Source organism: Oenanthe melanoleuca, chromosome 6 (genome assembly GCF_029582105.1).
Source record: "Oenanthe melanoleuca isolate GR-GAL-2019-014 chromosome 6, OMel1.0, whole genome shotgun sequence".
Taxonomy (NCBI): domain Eukaryota; kingdom Metazoa; phylum Chordata; class Aves; order Passeriformes; family Muscicapidae; genus Oenanthe; species Oenanthe melanoleuca.
The window spans coordinates 6941982-6959803 of record NC_079340.1 but is presented as its reverse complement, the minus strand read 5'-3'; the positions used below and the strand labels follow the sequence as shown (position 1 = coordinate 6959803).

Genomic DNA, 17822 nt, shown 5'->3' with positions numbered 1-17822 from the left:
TTGACTCAAAACATGTAGGATGTTTTTCTGTTAGTTTGTACAAATATGCATCTCTGTTCCTTTGAACTGAGAAAAAATGGTAAAAAGATGAAACACTATAATTTTCCTATTCCATTCCACCCTCCCAAGGAAAAGTATCCTCAAGGTAAAGAGGGCAACTAAGACAAAAAGTACTGCAGCTTTTGCTGTGGCCAAAGAAAACAACCCTCAGCTCCCACAGAAGGCAGCTGCGAGAAGTTAAGCAGACATGTTTAATTCAGAAAGGTACTCTGGAATTTCCCTACAACAATAACTCAAGAAATATAGCTACATTCTTCCAAGACAGAAGCAAAACTGATGGGAGTCAAGCATGTATTGTACTTTGAATATTCACCTAATGCAAAGTGACGAGCACCTCCTATGCAAACTTTATTATGTGAACAGGTTATTCCCCAGGTTACACACTCAAGACATTCAGCAAAGAATGGCCCAACCAGAATCAAAGACTGCAAAAACAAAGACAAATACTAACCTTTCTCTGAAACCTAGTTCTCATTTTTCTTCCTCTTTTTCCCAGTGATGACAGGGTGACAGAGAAGGAAATATACATCCACCCAGTAGTCGTCCATACAAGTAAATACAAAAAATCAAGTGTTTATTGGAAGTCTGCATGAAGGCACAGATGAACTTGATTACAGACACATTGTAACAATTACAAGTATATGTAAACACCTTGAGATATACAAAAAAGCAATACAGCTAGAACAGGAATAAAATGTAACCAGCTAAAAAACCCAACTTCTTCACATCTGAGGTTCTTACAATAAGCTCTGATCCACACCAACACAATGTAATGCTCTTAAAGTCATCACTTGGATTCACGCTCAAAAAATGTGCACTTTGGCCATTGTTTGATCCAAATTCGAACAGGCTTCCTTCACTAGGATCAGAAAAACATAGGAACAACCAGCTAGACATCCAACCAACCGATAATGAGGCTTCATTGATTCTCTAAATATACAAGAGCAATCATCAAGGTACTGAAATTAAATACAAGCTTCAGAAAAGCTCAAGGATGCTTGTTCCACTTGCATTTGAGGAAACTGCTGTATTTCTGCAGGAAAGGAACAGTCTACAGCTGTCAGGTGATTTTTTTTCTTCCTCCACAGGAGGCTTAGATTTCATCTGAAACACCTGCCAAAACAAAAGTCAGCAATCACAAACTAAAGTGCCTTGGACAGCTCAGGTTTTACCACTAGAACAAAACATCTCCATTTATAGATACAGCATTAAGTTTTATCATGAGAAAACTCACTTTTGCACAGAAGACTATTTCCACTATTTCTGTGGAAAGGGGAATTGCTTTTTGTAATTTTTTTTAATATTGTTGTTTTTCAATTAGATACCAAAGCCGTAAACTTAAAGAACTGCAACACAGCATTTTTTCAAAGGAAGTAACAATTAAAAGAAGAAAGCCCCCCCACAAAACAGTTTTAATACAAGCAATCCCAAGGCCTAGACAAAGAGCACTCTGAGCAGCAATTTACTACAGGGACACAATTTTCACAAACTCAGTCCTCAGCCATCTGTCCTAACTCTTCACTCCTTCTCTACAAAAGCTTTATAATCTCTGGAGCCCCATTCCATTGAGGAAAGACTCCCAACCAGGTAATACATGCAGAATAAAATCTAACACAGCTATGACATTTCTGCTGACCCTGCGGCCACATCATCCCAGCTGAAAGATGAGGTAGTACTTTTCTTTGGAGCCCAACTAGTGGAACAGGCACACTCTTCTCCCTAAAGTATCAGCAGCTGTCTGTAATGCAGCACCAAACTCCACAGTTTATATCCTCTTCAGAACACACCTAAAATCCAAAACCAGCTGCTTAGAAAAATAAATTATTACATGAGCACACATTCCCACTTCAACTGCATCGTAAAGGCCACAGTCTAGCATATTCAGTGACTTCCTCCTGTCTATAAAGTGGCATTGACTCAAACTCTGCTTGTACTGGGACTAAGGGTTTTACTCAAAATTAACATGAAGGTATCCTGAGTACTTATTATAGTGAGACATGGAATTTAAAATAATTTAAAATTTTAAGAACCTTGATCCAAATTAAAAAAAAAAAAACAACATAAAGGCTGGAAAAGGAATTCAGATCCTCAGGGAACTGAGGAAACCAGATTGTCTCTATGCATACAGTTCATTTGGCATTTCGGGGCTCTGTTTGCTCCCTCTGCAAGAGATCTTTCCTCTCAAGGAGGTTGTTGTAACATATGCATGTATTATAGTTTTATAGCTTACACTCATAAACCTTCTGGTTTCTTATGAGATGGCTTGAACTGGAGAAATATGCTCTGCATTGTCCATGCTCTGTAGACTCCCAAGGATGAAAAAGAAATACACTGCCATGACTGAAAAAAAGGAAACATCAGAAAGAGTTGAACAGCATTAGAATTTGTACTGCTTGTAACACTAAGTATTAGGATCAGAAAAAACACTGTAAAACTCAAAGTCCTGGCTGCATCCTCTTAGCAAGCAATAATTGATACTGAGGATGAAAGACTCTATTTCTTTGACTTGACAATCTATTTAAGGCTCTTTTATCTCCATGAAGTGTTTCCATTTATTTAACAATATACAGAGTCCATACACTCTCTTCTCAGCAGTGCAACTTGTACAGGTCCCAGGAAGCTCTCTCATTTTCATTGCTTCCAAGTCTGCACTTTTCTTTTGACTGAAGTGCACAGGGATTCCACCCAGGCAGCTGGATTCCTGAAAAAAAATACTTCAACAGGAAAGGAATCCTGCTCTGCTCAGCTCCAGTACAGCAACTGCCAATAGAAAAGCACTAATACTTTCTGGAAAAACTCTGATGTACTTTCTGCCCTTGGGAATATGCTCTCAGAAGAGTACATGTAATTAAAACAGTCTTATCTGGCTTTTAGCTGGAAGACTACTTCTGAACAGTCCCACCTCTTCTTCCAAAGAACTTCTGTGGAACAAATCGTGGACAAAATAAACTCTTAATGCTCTACAGAGTATCAGCTGCATTCCAGTGTCCAAGACAGTTCCCTTGAGAGAAAATACAAACAGAAAGCTGCTTGATCATCAGAGAGGAAAGCACTTCTGAAATAGCTGAAAATTAGATTTTATTTTTTTTAATCTTTAGCTGTCAAGGGGTATGCTCACAAAATGCTCTACACAGCTAAAAATTGCTTCTGTGGCCTTACACAACTAGTGACAATGCGGTGTGCAACTGAGAGGCATTAGTGATGAAAAGGATGTCAGAAAATGACCCAGGTGCTTCTGAGAAACAAAGCCCTCATAGTGAGCTCGACCTCACTGTCAAGTGAGTTTCTCCAGGCTATAGATCTGATAAAATCACAGCTGCAGAATCATAATTCAGGACTATAATTCACAAGAAAAACTGAAAATCCATTTACATTTATTAGGAGATGGTTGTGCACAATTTCTCATCTTATTCAAAAAGTCTACAAATAAAAGAGTTTAACACTTCTGATTGCAAGCAAATGTTTGTTCAACTTTCTTAGTTCAATAAGGCCAATTTAGTGCCTTTTTACACTTTCAAGGTTTAGTACACATTTGTAAGTTCTTTACTTTCTTCTGGTAACAGTCCCACTGGAACAGTAAGGAGAGTTCACTAAGACACTTTATAACAGCAGCTGAACTTGCGTTATAAAAATTCAGTTTTGGAATATGCTTCAAATGTAAATTATTCTAGGCAATTTTCCATTTTGAGACCTTAAAACACCATCAAAGGCTCTTCCCTTTCCACCCACATTTGTGCTACCACCACCACGAGATTGCCCTCCACAGAGCCGTACATCCAAGGATCTCAAAGCACTTCGGAAAGGAGGGCACCATTTCAAATTCTGGGATACTTGAGCTGGAATCCTACTCAATAAAGACTATTTTTTTTTCTTTGTGTCATGTTTATAAAAGGACAAGCGACAAACTAAGCTGATCCTGTCTTGACCTTAGTCCCAACCTCAGACTACCTGTCACTTTCTCCCATGCAATCCTATCACAGATTCAGGAGCTCTGCTTAATTATAATGCTCAGAGCTGAGTTTCCTCTATGGAAAACTGAGCATCTGCTATGGTCAGTTATTTTCAGATGGAAGCAGTGGTCAAATTTTAGGTCTGCCACAATCTTACAAATCAACTGGAGAGTCACTACCATAATTAATGTAATGTAATTTGATAATGCACTTGATCCCATATTGGTTTAAGAAGTGTAATAGACTATATATGAATTTCTCTAAATTCTCTCAGAGCTGAAACTACATAGCTACAGTGAAGAAATACTAATTTCGCCTTAAGCAGAACATTTTACAACATTATTTTAACTTACAACTTCGATTTAGAGCACTATTTTCATAAAGATTTTCAGTTTGCAATTCTGACTGAATAGGTGAGCGGCAAACATGACAAAATATGTACAAGTATTAGTATACTACCAGAATGCTGTATTTCCTTCTTAAAAATGTCCTTAATAAAGCATTAGGCATGTCAAACAAACTTTTGTAAACAAAAGATAAATTACTCATGTTCTGCTCTGATTATAGCCAGATACATATTCTCATAAAATAAACATTCTCTTGTCATTTTCCATGGCCCACATATCCATATATATGAGGTAAACCATTTAAAATCATCAATAATATATAAACCCCAGTACTCAACAGGAACCTCAGGAAAAATATAACCGAGTAGGATGTCAATATTAAGAAGTGACACTTTGTTCCACTGCAAAGTGAAACCAATTTATTTGTGCTAAATGAATGGAAAGAATGTATTCAGAATACATTTCTTTATACATTGTACCGGCTTAGGCTGCTAAATAAGCATTCATTAGTGCCATGTTGTGCTACTTTCTTGTACTCTGTTTCTACCAAGCAATACAAAGTTTTGGCTGTTACACCAATGTATTCCTCTATGCTCATCTCATTTTCTAACAGACTTCTGAACATTTAAAATACCTGTTCAAACTTTGCTTCAGGGGAATCACAATGAATATATTTTAACAAGAAAGAAATTAGCATCAGTTGTTCTCTACAATCACATCGCCTTCTGCAGCAAAAAAATCCAAGAGCACACACTTGAATCAGCTCTCAGTAACCTGTGGGCAGGACCACACTTCCCAACAGTCACTGTGACAGGGCACACGGTATGGGCAGCTTACAGGTTAACAAAAATGTCAAGTGACATCATCAAATCTTAAGGTCCACAAATTGTACATTCCACAGACTCCAACAAGCCAGTTCCCTCAGTGTAAAGCTCTGACTGTACCATACATTTGAGGTGCTTTTAAACAGGAGAAGTATGGATGTGTTCTCTGTGAATTAAGCTCATTTGCTATGTAATACCAGAGAGTTTGGGTCTTGGGCACTGATTAGGGTGTCTGACTCACTTTTGCACTAGAAGCTGATATTGTAAATGACTGAAACATAGTGATCTTCCATAAGCTTGGTAAACACTGTAATATTTCAGACTTTATCACGTAGCCCATCATGCCTTCCATTTTCTGCAAATTGTCATGAAAAAATATAAAAAGGTATCCCTTTAATTTTACAAACCTAAAAGCAAGGAAAATGAAGCTTTGGAGCCAAGCAAAACGACATAATGCCGTATTACCAAACAGAGTAGCAAATGTTCCAGCCAGAGAATGGACATACATGTATTTCAAGTAAACACTGATGGAAAACTTTGTTAAGTTAGTGTTGTAGACCCACAACACTGGCTGCATTTTATACAAACGTTTACAACACAATTAACAGTGAAGCCTATATAACCTCAGTGCAAATAAGTCAAATCCAAATATGCCAAGTAAGCCTTTGGCTTTTAGTAAACTGCTCCGTGTTATGAGTCCACTTCAGACATAGAGACTGCTGAGCACATGCACTAAGGCTGAGAGGAGGGATGCACTGAATGTTGAAAATTGGCTGCCTGCGATGCTGTGGGTTGGCCCGGAGGTTGCACAGGTGGTGGAGGTGGTGGCGGAGGTGGCTGCACTGGGGTCTGCGTGTTTGGAGAAGGAGGAGGAGTGGGACGTTTAAATTTGTCAGGGCTGTTACTTCTTCGTGGTGAAGGCCTCTGCAGAACAAATATTGAAATTATGTTTAACACACTCCTGAACAACGTTAGGTGCAAATCCTCTAATTTTGGCAAAGGAAAAAGAAAATCACAAGAAGTCTGAACAATTATGTGGGAAGAAGAAATTTCAAAGCATTGCAGGAGTCACAATACAACTTTTACATAAAATAAATGTTCCTCTGAAATGGAGTAGCAAAGGAAACGGGAAGTACTCTTGACATCAAAGAGAACATGCATTCCTTCCTGTCAGCTTGCAGGAAATGAACACAAGACATGTCCTGCAGAAATGTTTACCCATGATGACCAGCAACCTACAAAGAAATGAGATGCTGCAGGCACAGCACCTCCCAGCTGTGCCTGCCTGACTAGAGCTGCTGATGAACCATTAACTTCATGCTGCTGGCACATGAGCTACCATATGTGGTACTTGAGCGTGGGTAGGAAAGTTTTGAGTATCAGAGTCTGCCCAGAATTTCTAGCTCTCAGAAAGACTCTTACACCACACACTGGAGCAAAACCATGTTTTTTTGGAGAACAAAAAAATACTACTACCCTTTGAGCTGCAGGAGTGAAGCAGTTGTTAGAGATGACCTTCGACAGAAACTACATATTTTCAACAACTGGTACATTTAAACAGAAAGATTTAAACCCCACTTTATCTTTACAAACTGAGGGGTGTGGGAGGCGGAGGATGATGTTTAATGTTAGCAATGCAAAAATGCATTATATGCATAAATTATACTTCACAACACTAACTTCTGCACTTTTAAAACAAAAAGGCTCATTACTTACCAATCTGGTTAGCATTAATCAACAACCTCACGGCATGATAAACCACCTACCCATAATTACTAATCAACCACAGGTGGTCAGCTCTGGGGAAAAGCATGATTACAATTCTGTACCAAATGTACTACCAGTAAAGTCAAATTTATTCCGTAATGGAAATCAAAATGAAGAGTCAAGAATGAAACTGCAGTTTAGTCAAATCAAATATATTGTATCTATTTTTCTGCACAACTATGTACAATAGATTCAAGTTACATGTGAAACATAAGAGATTCTTGAAAACTGACTGATGCCTCTGAAACGCTTAATAACATTTACTGCATTTGCAAACATATAATATAAGGGGACCTGTTATCAGTATTGAGACAAAGCCATGAGCTGCTTGTTGACATCTTTCTCTGAACAATTAGTATTTTGTCCTCAAGATGATCTTTTTCAGTGACTCAATTAATTTATAGTTTCAGAAAAAGTAGTATTTCAGAGACTGAACAGAGCAAGTTCCTTGACGAACTCATTTATAAAATTAGTTTCCACGTTTTCCAGAAGCGTACAGATATTCCTGTGACTAACTCATGTCAGACACACAGCCATGGGCTGAGCCCCAACCAGAATTCCACTTTCCTGCTGAGCTCCAACTTCCTTTCTGTTCTACCTACCATTGTAGTGTTCCCACCCACCCCACCTTAGCTCAGTGAGATTATAACAATTACCTTTGCACACCCACCTAAACCAGAAGCAGACATATTTTAGCAAGGTACTAACAATCCTATTAAAACATGTTTTTATATCTGAGAATAACAAGTATAAGCAAAAACCTTGATGAATATTCACATACTACCATACCTGTTGAGAAAAATCAAAATGGTCTTGATACAACCACCATAAGGTACTTTGCCATATGGTTAATATTTAGGCTTTGTTTGCTCATTAAACTCCACAAATATTTAGAAGAAACACGATGAAGCGGAAATGCACCAAACATCGCAGGTAAAAAGGAAATAAATTCAGTTGCAAGGTACAAGAAATTGCCCTAACAAATGTTTATATTAACTTTCTTCTTTGTCAATGACAATAGAAAATAAGAGTTAACTGCCTGTTACAGTGACATGATGGTAGCATTGTGTGTCATCCTGAAGAAAACCTGAGCTTGAAGCAACCTCAGATGACTCATCCGTCAGATGGTGGAGACTAGGAGAAAAATGAAAGCAATGTTTTTACTTCCTGGGGTAGACTTAGTAGCTTAGAACATCACTTTTCATACCCTGCCTGCTGATCCATAAGATGATACCTATTACTGTCCTTAAGATGATAATATATCCTATTCTTTTGCAGAAAACAAGGTTCTCCAAAAAGAATCAGTTTCTGAGGGGTGAAGAGGAAAATCAGGGTTGAAGAAAGCAGCAATAGATGTCTTGGAGTAAGGAGACAAAAACAAATATTTACAAAAATGTTTTGTAAAAAAGCTTGAGGATAACCAATCATAACTTCCAGAAACCAAACTATATTGGTAACAAGTATTTAACAAGTATTTACTACTTTAAATACTTACTGTAATACCATGGGATGGTCCCATATGTTGCACATGAAGGCCTGGGGAATTGTAGTAAGACATTCCAGCTCTAGTCAGTGAAGTTGGTGGTGTGAAACCAACTGTGTGACTTGCATATGACAGACCTAAAATTGTTAAAACAAGGTAACATCAACATTCTTGTTTGATATTAAAAACTAAAGTGTAAGGGGTTTTTTAGATTTTTTGGTTCTGGATCAGTGATAGTCTAAAAACTGGTAAGTGCTGCAGATTAGATATTTAGAAAATATTAATTGTACTGAAGTGCGATGCAAATTTATTTTCTTTTCCTGTAGCATATTATCATATGTTTCAAACATACATTATACAATGTTAAACATAACTTTTCACTTAAGATAAATGGTGTAAGACTCCCATAGTAGCTTAGTTCTAGTCCGTTAAGTATTACTCTTCAGCATGCCATTTCTCCACAGAGGAAATGGCTCCCTGAACTACATAGAGACTGAAGAAGCAGACAGGTTGTGCCTGGAGAAGCCATCTAGGACTGGGTCACAATGAGGTTTAATGAAAAAACTGGATGTAGGTGGCTCCTCCAAGGCATACCAGATCTGCACTGAGGCTTTCTCCTGTTGTGCCTCAGCGTTTTAAAGACCTTTGGGGCTGGGAAATTAAAACATGCTGGGAAATGTTACCAGCTGGACTAGGCTAGCAACTAACATTTAAGATTACAACTTGTTTTATCTACATTGAGGAAAGTCAAATATTCAAAACTGCAAATATCTAATTTTTTCATCCAAGTATTTCCTTTCTGTAAAAACTCAATTATAAAAATGCAGAGTTTCTGTATAGCTCTATTAAACCAAGGAAAACAGAAACAGCAACTGCCAAATGCTTCAAGTTCACACCTTAAAGTGTTCTGAACAGTTTCTCAAAAGAGCACATTTTCCAAAACCTTTTGCTCCTTTCTGCTTTCTGACAAAAATATCATAAGGAACAAGACAGGACTTTTCTCAGCTGTTTACAATTAGATTCAAGCAACTGCTTTGGAGAATAATGACCAAAAAACATTTCTGAAGGCCTATCAGACTTTTAGAACACCACACTGGATTTAAGAGTTTTCACACTTTAACACCAAACCAATCCAGAACAATATCCCTGCAGCAACACCCAGCATCATCCCTGTCTGCACACACCTGTGTTTCTGTCTACAAGAGATGAGACAAGATCTCAAGGAGAAAACAGAATAAGCCTCAGATCACTAACAAAGCCAAATAAACAAATAGACTCGCTTTGCTTCCTTCAATTCTGTTTGATTCTGTTACATTACCAATATATGTCTGGCGCAAATTACGGGTTATTCCCATGGAATCCCTGCCACTGCAGAGTCAGAGTAACAACAAAATTAATCTGCCTTTTGACTACACGATCTCATTATCTGCAGAGCACATGTTATATTTAACTGCTTTTGTAAGAGCACAAGGATAGAAACAAGTCAATGTTCAGGGAGGTGACAAGGCAGCCAGTCAGAGGTAAGAGCCTAGAACTAACAGGTAAAACAGAGCCACCTTTGTAACACGGCAATTTTGAACTGCTTTGGAATAATCCAGCTCCACAAGCTTGACAAATGCACTTCTACATGGCAGCCAAAGAAGCAAAACCAGAGCAGCGCACATAGGATAGTTCACCTCTGCAGCCCCAAACATCAACTTAGCCTGGTGGCAAAGCACAGAACAGTTCATCTACACTGAAGACTAACTGGTAATTAGAACTACTAATCCCCAGCTGCCGAGGAGTAGCAGTAATTACACTGTCTTCAAAGTGCTGGAAGATTTCTAGCACAGATAACTGTGCTAGAAATCTCAGGAGTATCTCAGCTTCAAAGAGCCTTTGAAAGTAGTGTCCCAAGCCATGCAGGCACAAAAGACTCTGGGATTCAGAAGCTAGAATCCAATCTATTAAACCAGCTATCTTCATGAAATTATAGTATTTCTAACTGGTTACAAATTCTGCTTCCATATACTCAAGGCACATCATTTCCCGAATGAAATATGCCTAGTCATACAAATAATTGATGCAACATACAGCTGGTGTTTTTTATTCTTTGCTGATACTTTTGACACCATCTTACTTTAGACACAAAATACCCTCAAAAAATGTTTGTTTTAATCCATTACTGCATTCATTTATCCCCGACAGCTCTACAAAATGCTCTACTGATGTCATTAATTCTCTAACAAACTGCAGCTTCTATTTTTCTGAAGTCTGAAACTTTCCAACTGCTGATATTAATTTATGGGATGAAAAGGAGATTAATGCAGCTGCCTGTGCAGACACGCTGGCCTGGAACATTTACCATACCAAAATTTCCAAACTCAAACTCTGTTAGAAATTATCATTTCAGCTGTGCTTCAGAGTGTGTTTCAGCATCCCTTGTCTGTAGGATAAAATTCTCACTCTTGTATCAACTACTGATGGGAAGTCAAATCCACAGGGAACAAGGAATATACTTCATCTCAGTGTAGGAATAAACTGACAAGAGTTCTCCTGCACTAACACATCAGCACCTAAACAGGGTGCATTGCTAAGTAATGTAAGATGCAAGCCTGTAAGTTAGGAGGTAATCTGTCCCACACAGAGGTGTAACCCCTGTGTGACTGCAGATCCAACCTGCAGTTGGATACTGTACTGTTAATAAAGGCTGCACACAGAGAATGAACACCCAGTCGTTACTCCAGAGCAGCTGCTGGCACAACTACACTTCCACACACCCAGTTACAGGAAAGGGATAAGAAAATGTGTATCATTTTCTTGGTAACACACCTTGCAAAACATTGAAAATCAAGTAATTTGGCTCATTTCAGAAATGCAAGAACCTTCTGAAAACTCAGTCACACTGCTCATCTCTAACACCATAACATGGCTGACGACCATAGCTGGTTTTCACACATGCAACACCTGGATGAAAACTATTTCTAGTCCTTTGAATAACCACAGTCAACCTTGAAAATTAAAGGATCTAAAGACATTTTATATGTTCTAGCAGACCTGTGTAATAAAATGTCTCATTCCCACCTTATGTCAACATAGAGCACATCTCATCTGCCTGGCAGGTTTTAGAGGTGAACATGGGAAAGCGAGGCATGCACAATTCACTTCTTCATGTACAAGGTGCTTGTGAACACCATGTAACACCCACTGCCAACAACTTGTAATGAATGTCCAAGTGAAATTTTAAGGGATTTTTAAATTCCAGTCAAAAAATGTGTCAGTAACACAAATGCATTTCATTTGATTTAAAATATATTCAGTAATTAGAAACTCAGAAAAGGTTTGTTTGCCTTTGTTATACAAAGCATGTGAGACAGGAATTATTAATTTTATAGCTACTATTTAATAATAGAAAATATCAGAAGTACAGAAGCCATTTCTCTACTGAAGAGAAATGGAAATTGACTTTTTTCCCAACATGTTCAAGGTTAAACTTCTCTAAGAAGTTTTGGTTCAGAGTACAGTATTAGTCTCATTACTAGCTCTTCATCAGACTCTAGAAATCCATTTGAATTGTGTCCTGTTGCACAACTTCTGTGGGGAGGGGGAAAAAAAAAGACAGCAAGAGAGAAAAAAGAGCAAAAAAGAAATAAAGTTCAAGTGATAGCTACTTAACTGATCTTCAATATCTGTCCACAGATCTGAAATACAGAATATCTGGTCACCATCCAAGAACATGCTGCACTAGAAGACACCTAAGGCAAAACTATTCTTGCATTTATGATGCAGGATTTTTTTTCTCCAAACTAGCTTTGAAAAGCTGCTCACCTAAATATATTAATAGGGCACATAACTATGTGATGCATACAATAATTTTAGAAACTGGGTTAAATATTTACCAGGTGATATAGGTCTGCTAGAACTTGGTGAGGGTGTATAAGGGATAGGACTGGACACAGTGCGAGGTCTTAATCCTTGTGCAGACATCTCATTAAAATATCTAACAAAAAAAGGCAAAGAATAATTAGATCAAACCTTTTAAAATGTGCCATGTTTTAAATGTTTCACTGTGATTTTTTTCAATTCCCATAAGAATCACATTAGGAAGTCATGACAGGAACTCTTGTCATTGCTGACACTGGCTTAATTTTCCATGGAAATAACTGGACTTATCTTAGGCATTTGCAGTTAAAACCGTACAAGTTGCATATGATTAAATAGTATATATTAAGGTCAGAGATGTAAACCATGTCATCCAATCTGACCCATTTTACATTCTTGTACTTCACACATAATTTCTACATTGAACTCAAAAGCTTGGTTGGCTGGAGTGTATCTTCCAGAAAAGCATTCAGTACTAATCTGAAATCATGAAAAAGGGTGAAGAAATCATTAAACTACTAATAATTTGTTCCAACAGCTGATTAGCCATAGCATTAAAAACATGTCCTGTGTCCTACTTGAATCCCTCTGGTCCCAACATTTAAACATTTGCTCATCATGTCTTCTGCCACTGGAAGAGAGACACTTTCAACCCAGGACCATCTCACTAAAGGTACTTCCAGGGTGTGTTGCAAGACACTTCCCACACTTCACTATGATAAACTGAACAGATCAGAACCTGAGGCAGGCAAGGCATTTTCCCCCACCTATAACAATTTTATTGATATTTATTTGTCCTTCATTCACTGATTATAGTGAAGCTCCTTTACAGATATCAAGTGCTATATCAAAGGATAATACCAATTGCACCTACCTGCCACTTGTTTTTATCTCAAGAGATTTTATGGTTTGTTTTTTTCCCATAGCACTAGGCTGGCAGTCTCAGGTTGGGTTGAACAGGCACTCCTCACTTAGATTTTTCAGTCACTATCTAGATTTAGATGCCCCCCTGCTCACCTTCTCCATGTGGTTGCAAGTCAGTGCACATGGGTTTATATTATTAGATTCAGCTGTGTTTCTTTACTGGATACAGCAGAGCAGTAGGCCAAAATTGCTACCTAACAGCCCTTTGACTCTTACTTGTCTCCTCTTCTGTCAGTGTATTCTCAGGAATTCTTAGTAACTGCATTTATTTCCCCATGATAATAAAAAAAACAGTGACACAGAACAGCATTAAAATTATTCCTATTTGATGGAACTCACAATGACTACTTTGAGGTCTGTCCATACACTATTTGAAACATATTTTGATACTGCATCTTCCTGGTTTTTAACCAGGATATTCAGAGTTAACAGTCCACATGCCCTAGCACAGGCAGTACACCATAGTGATACCAAAGTTGGTTTAAATTTGGGTAGACCAGGTAATAAAGTTACCTTTATAACCTTTGTATACATTTATAGGTAACACATATGTATACCTTTATAGGTAATAAAGGTAGCTGCAATAGAGAACAACAGAAAACTAACAAACTAACGAATTAGGGTTTAATTAAATAAACAAGGTTTTAAAAGATGTACCAGTGGCAAGATTAGTGGAACTGAACTAAGATACCTCTGCAACACACAGTAAGTTCCAATGCAGACCAGTGTGTGGGCTCCAGCAAGGCAGAATCTCTGATTTAATCCACTTGTATCCTACACAAACGTTTCCTCTAAGTCATCCCACTACCTGGCTTAGGTCATGTGGAACAGCAGCACCCCATTAACATGCATCCTGGTTTCAGGGGTAACCCTGCTACTCCAAGTAGGATGGAGCATTAAAATAAAGCTATTGCTGTTCTGGAGAAAGAGGCTTTGGGAAAGCTGTGTCTTTTATATTCAAGAAAGCATCTTAATCTACCCTCAGCTACAAGCAATAATTATCATCAGCTAACAGAATGCAACTGAAAGAAATGGACAGCTTATCCACCACCACCATCATTATTAGGAAGATGTAAGCTGACAAAAATTGACATTTTAAAATCATTACTGCACATAGTTCCACAAGTATTCTGTCTTCTCAGGCTAACTACTAACGCCTGCTTTGTCCTTCACTTTGCTTTCTATTACTTACACTGCAAATCCTTGGAATTATTCTGTCAGGCCTTTGTAGTAACAAAAAAATCAAACTTGACAATTTCTTAGAAGTACAGAATAGTTAATCAAATTTTCCTGCATTTTCCTGGTTACCAATACTTACAAGTTGGCAATAAAAAATTATTAGGATACTCTACAATTTTGGATTAATACATGTAATTCTCATATATTTAGATTTTGGCTGTACTTCCATTGCACTGTAAATAGGGGAAGAAAAGGCAAGTCTAATAAGAAAAAATTCCAACCTCAGAATTTACTATTTCTAACAATTTAATTTATACAGCATTTGCTACATCTTCATACCAGATGCTAATGCAATACAGGCCTTGGTGTTTCATTAGAATGAACACACTGCCTTGAGGTTTTAAGGTACTCCTTCCCACAAAATATCTGGTACTTTGTTTCTGGTAAATTACATCTTATAACATATATATTAAGGACCCAAGAGGAAATAGAAATCTCTCAGTATCAGAAAAAATACGCAGCAGAGTAACTTTTTAATTTATTCTAAAGGACCACCATAAATCCAAAATAATATACAACGATACAACCAAATAATGAACATTTGGTAAGAAATAAGAATATTTTCTTTAAAATGTACTTAAAATTCTCTTCCAAGAATATTTCCATATTTCTATGACATGATAAAACTCTAAAAGGCACAATTTAAACCATGAAAAATTCATTATTATCCATAAGGTCAGGGCAAGCAAAGCAGCTTGCAATAGAGAAAAAAATCAAGGATATTATGATTTGGACATCAAGAATAACCTAAGTTCTCGAAATGGTTCCTCTCTCAAAGATTTTACACAGTACCCCTTCGTATTTGGCTTAACATATTTTACTTTCTGCAAATGACAAATCAGGCCCAAGTAAAGATGATGTTCCTACCTCACAGAATTCCTTGCAGTTACCAAGTTAGGGGCTAAACAAAGGTGGTGTGATCGAATTATCCTGATTCTCAACTCCACAGCTGTATTTATTTCAATATATTACCAAACCCCTAAACAATCTTCAGATATAAATATTTTCTTCCTTACTGTTAAAACTAATGTAGTTTCTGTACAACAATGATACAATTCCTGGACTATGCTGAAATTTGATATTCATATTAAACCCACATACGAATTACTTCTAAAATTATTCTATAATATTAAAAAAGTAGTATAAATACTGATAAATAAGTCCAGCACATTGGACGGCCAAAAAAATACAAACCTTTCATCATCCATTTCTAAGCTGGATTCACTTTCTGACAGTTGTCTGCAGAGAGCTTCCCTGCGCTCCATTTCCCTCTGTAATTTTCTTTGAAGTCTCAAGTTTTCTTCTCTCATGTGTCGCTCCTCTTCTAAGTATTGTGCCATCTTCTCTGAATCTGAAATTCATAATTTTGTTAAAAGTTGATTAAAATTCAATTTCTCAGGCAGCTAAGTATGTTGTGCCTGATTTTAATCCAACACTTCAATATGAAGGTGTAGAAAATGCTCAGGATAGATCACTGAAAATTTTCACCTCTTAGTCATTAGTTCAAAGCCTAATTCAGAACAGTAGCTACTTACTAAAATAAACTATTGCTTGACAACAAGTTTGAAAATAAAATATAAGAAAAGCAAACAAAACCCATCACCACAAACCAAAAGTACTTATTAAAATAAATCTGAAAATAAATAAAAATTTTATTAAGAAAACATTACTAAAACCATTAAAAATATTCCTGCTCCATAAAAACAATGCTATTCCACATTTAAAAAGATTTTCCTACAACACAGTGAAGAAATTATTTTAAAGGTATATTTTCATTTTGAAGGACAAAGCACATATAAGTTCTGAAACTCCAAATTCAAACTTGCATTAAAATTGCTACATTAAATATATTTTACAGCACTCTTTCAATTATACATCTTATCACAGAAACTGTCCAACAGAACATGAACCGATATTAAAATACTAATATTAAAATTGCATTCAATTTTAATATTAGAAGCCAACAAGAGGCTTACTCTTTACATCAAAGGGCTATTTGTCGTCAGTTCTAAACAAGTTCAGCAAACATCACTTAAATGGTCTGTTATCACAGATTATTTAAAGTGATAAAATCAAATTATGAAAAGTTACGAAGCTTTGTGGCAGACTACTTAAATAAAATGGAATATATGATGAAGATTGAGACACATAGTGTATTTTGTGAGATTTTGTAATGTTTGAGCAAGCTTACAGTTAAATCCCTGACATTAAGAAAACACAAAACAATTCATCATGCTTTGTCATCACTCTTTTATGCAGCATCCTTCAAGGTAAAAGAATATTCCTGTTCCCAAACTATTAACAACATGTGATTTCTCTCTCTTCTGTGGAAATATCACTTATAAATATAACAGCGTAGCTTCTTGTATACTATTATACCAAACCAGCTCCTAGAAGTGTTTCAGAAATAAAAAGTGTTAAAAAATTTCATAAGCAGATTTCATTAAGTACTTGAGAAGAATATTAGAGGTTCTCTAATGACCATGTATTACAAACATCAATCTAAAAACTGTACTTCAGTTTCATCTTCTGCTTGCAGGCTGGCACATCCACCATTCTTACCAGCTCTGCTATTTATACTGCGGTTCTGTTTAACCTGTTCACAAAGGGAGAGAGTCCTTTTAAACCTAGCTCTTATTTTCAATGTGAATTTGACATTAATGCTTTCAATTTATTATTCTAGATCACAGCAGTTCAAAAAGAAACCACTTAAAAATAGAGGGTACCTGAAATGAAATTAATTAGGCTGGATTTGCACAGAGTACTTTTAATCTAAGGCCTTGCTCTTGTTCTGAACTTCAGTAAGTGAAGGCTGAAGTGCAGAATTGCAAGTACAAAGATTAGCAGTCCTTATCTTCTTTTAACAGCCACAAATGATTAATGCCACAAAGTTGTGCACAAGGTCTCTGCAAAATAACAGTCTTGATCTATCATCTCTCTCTTGAAGCAAGGCTGCTGCCTCTTGCAAGCTCCTTCTCTAAACGGAGGCTGAAATATTCCAGTTAGCCAGGCTGGCAGAGGGGGATGATACTGACTTCTGCATTTGCCCAAAATTTTCTGTCCATGTGGTAAGGTATCTACTCACTTACCAACTGCACTGTAACGCTACTGACTCGAAACCAGGCAGAACTGCTGACTCTCAGGGAGGAATTTTAGATTCAGCAGGAAGGAATGAAGGACTGGCACTGCAAAGTCCAAGGGAAGGTGCCAGCAGCCTCCTGGCAGCTGAGCCCATGCGCTCAGTGCACAGTCCCTTCTGGGAAGGCAGGGAAAAATGCAGGTCCCACTGCTGGGCAAGAGGTCCCAACCCTGCACAACAGGAACTTGATGACTTCCACACAGCTTTTTAAGTTTCAAAGCCACCTTA

The 17822-nt window shown here is 37.2% G+C and overlaps 1 protein-coding gene across 1 annotated transcript in view; it reads right to left on the bottom strand.

Moving 5' to 3' along the window:
• Positions 1-617: 617 nt before the first annotated feature.
• Positions 618-17822, bottom strand: part of CCDC6 (coiled-coil domain containing 6) — a 51505-nt gene continuing 34300 nt past the window's right edge. The window contains exons 6-9 of the mRNA XM_056494958.1: positions 15650-15806; positions 12310-12410; positions 8444-8568; positions 618-6105 (exon numbers count right to left, since the gene is read on the bottom strand). Of these exons, the coding sequence (XP_056350933.1) occupies positions 5914-6105; positions 8444-8568; positions 12310-12410; positions 15650-15806 (575 nt within the window). The 3' untranslated portion in view covers positions 618-5913. The remainder of the gene's footprint in view (positions 6106-8443; positions 8569-12309; positions 12411-15649; positions 15807-17822) is intronic.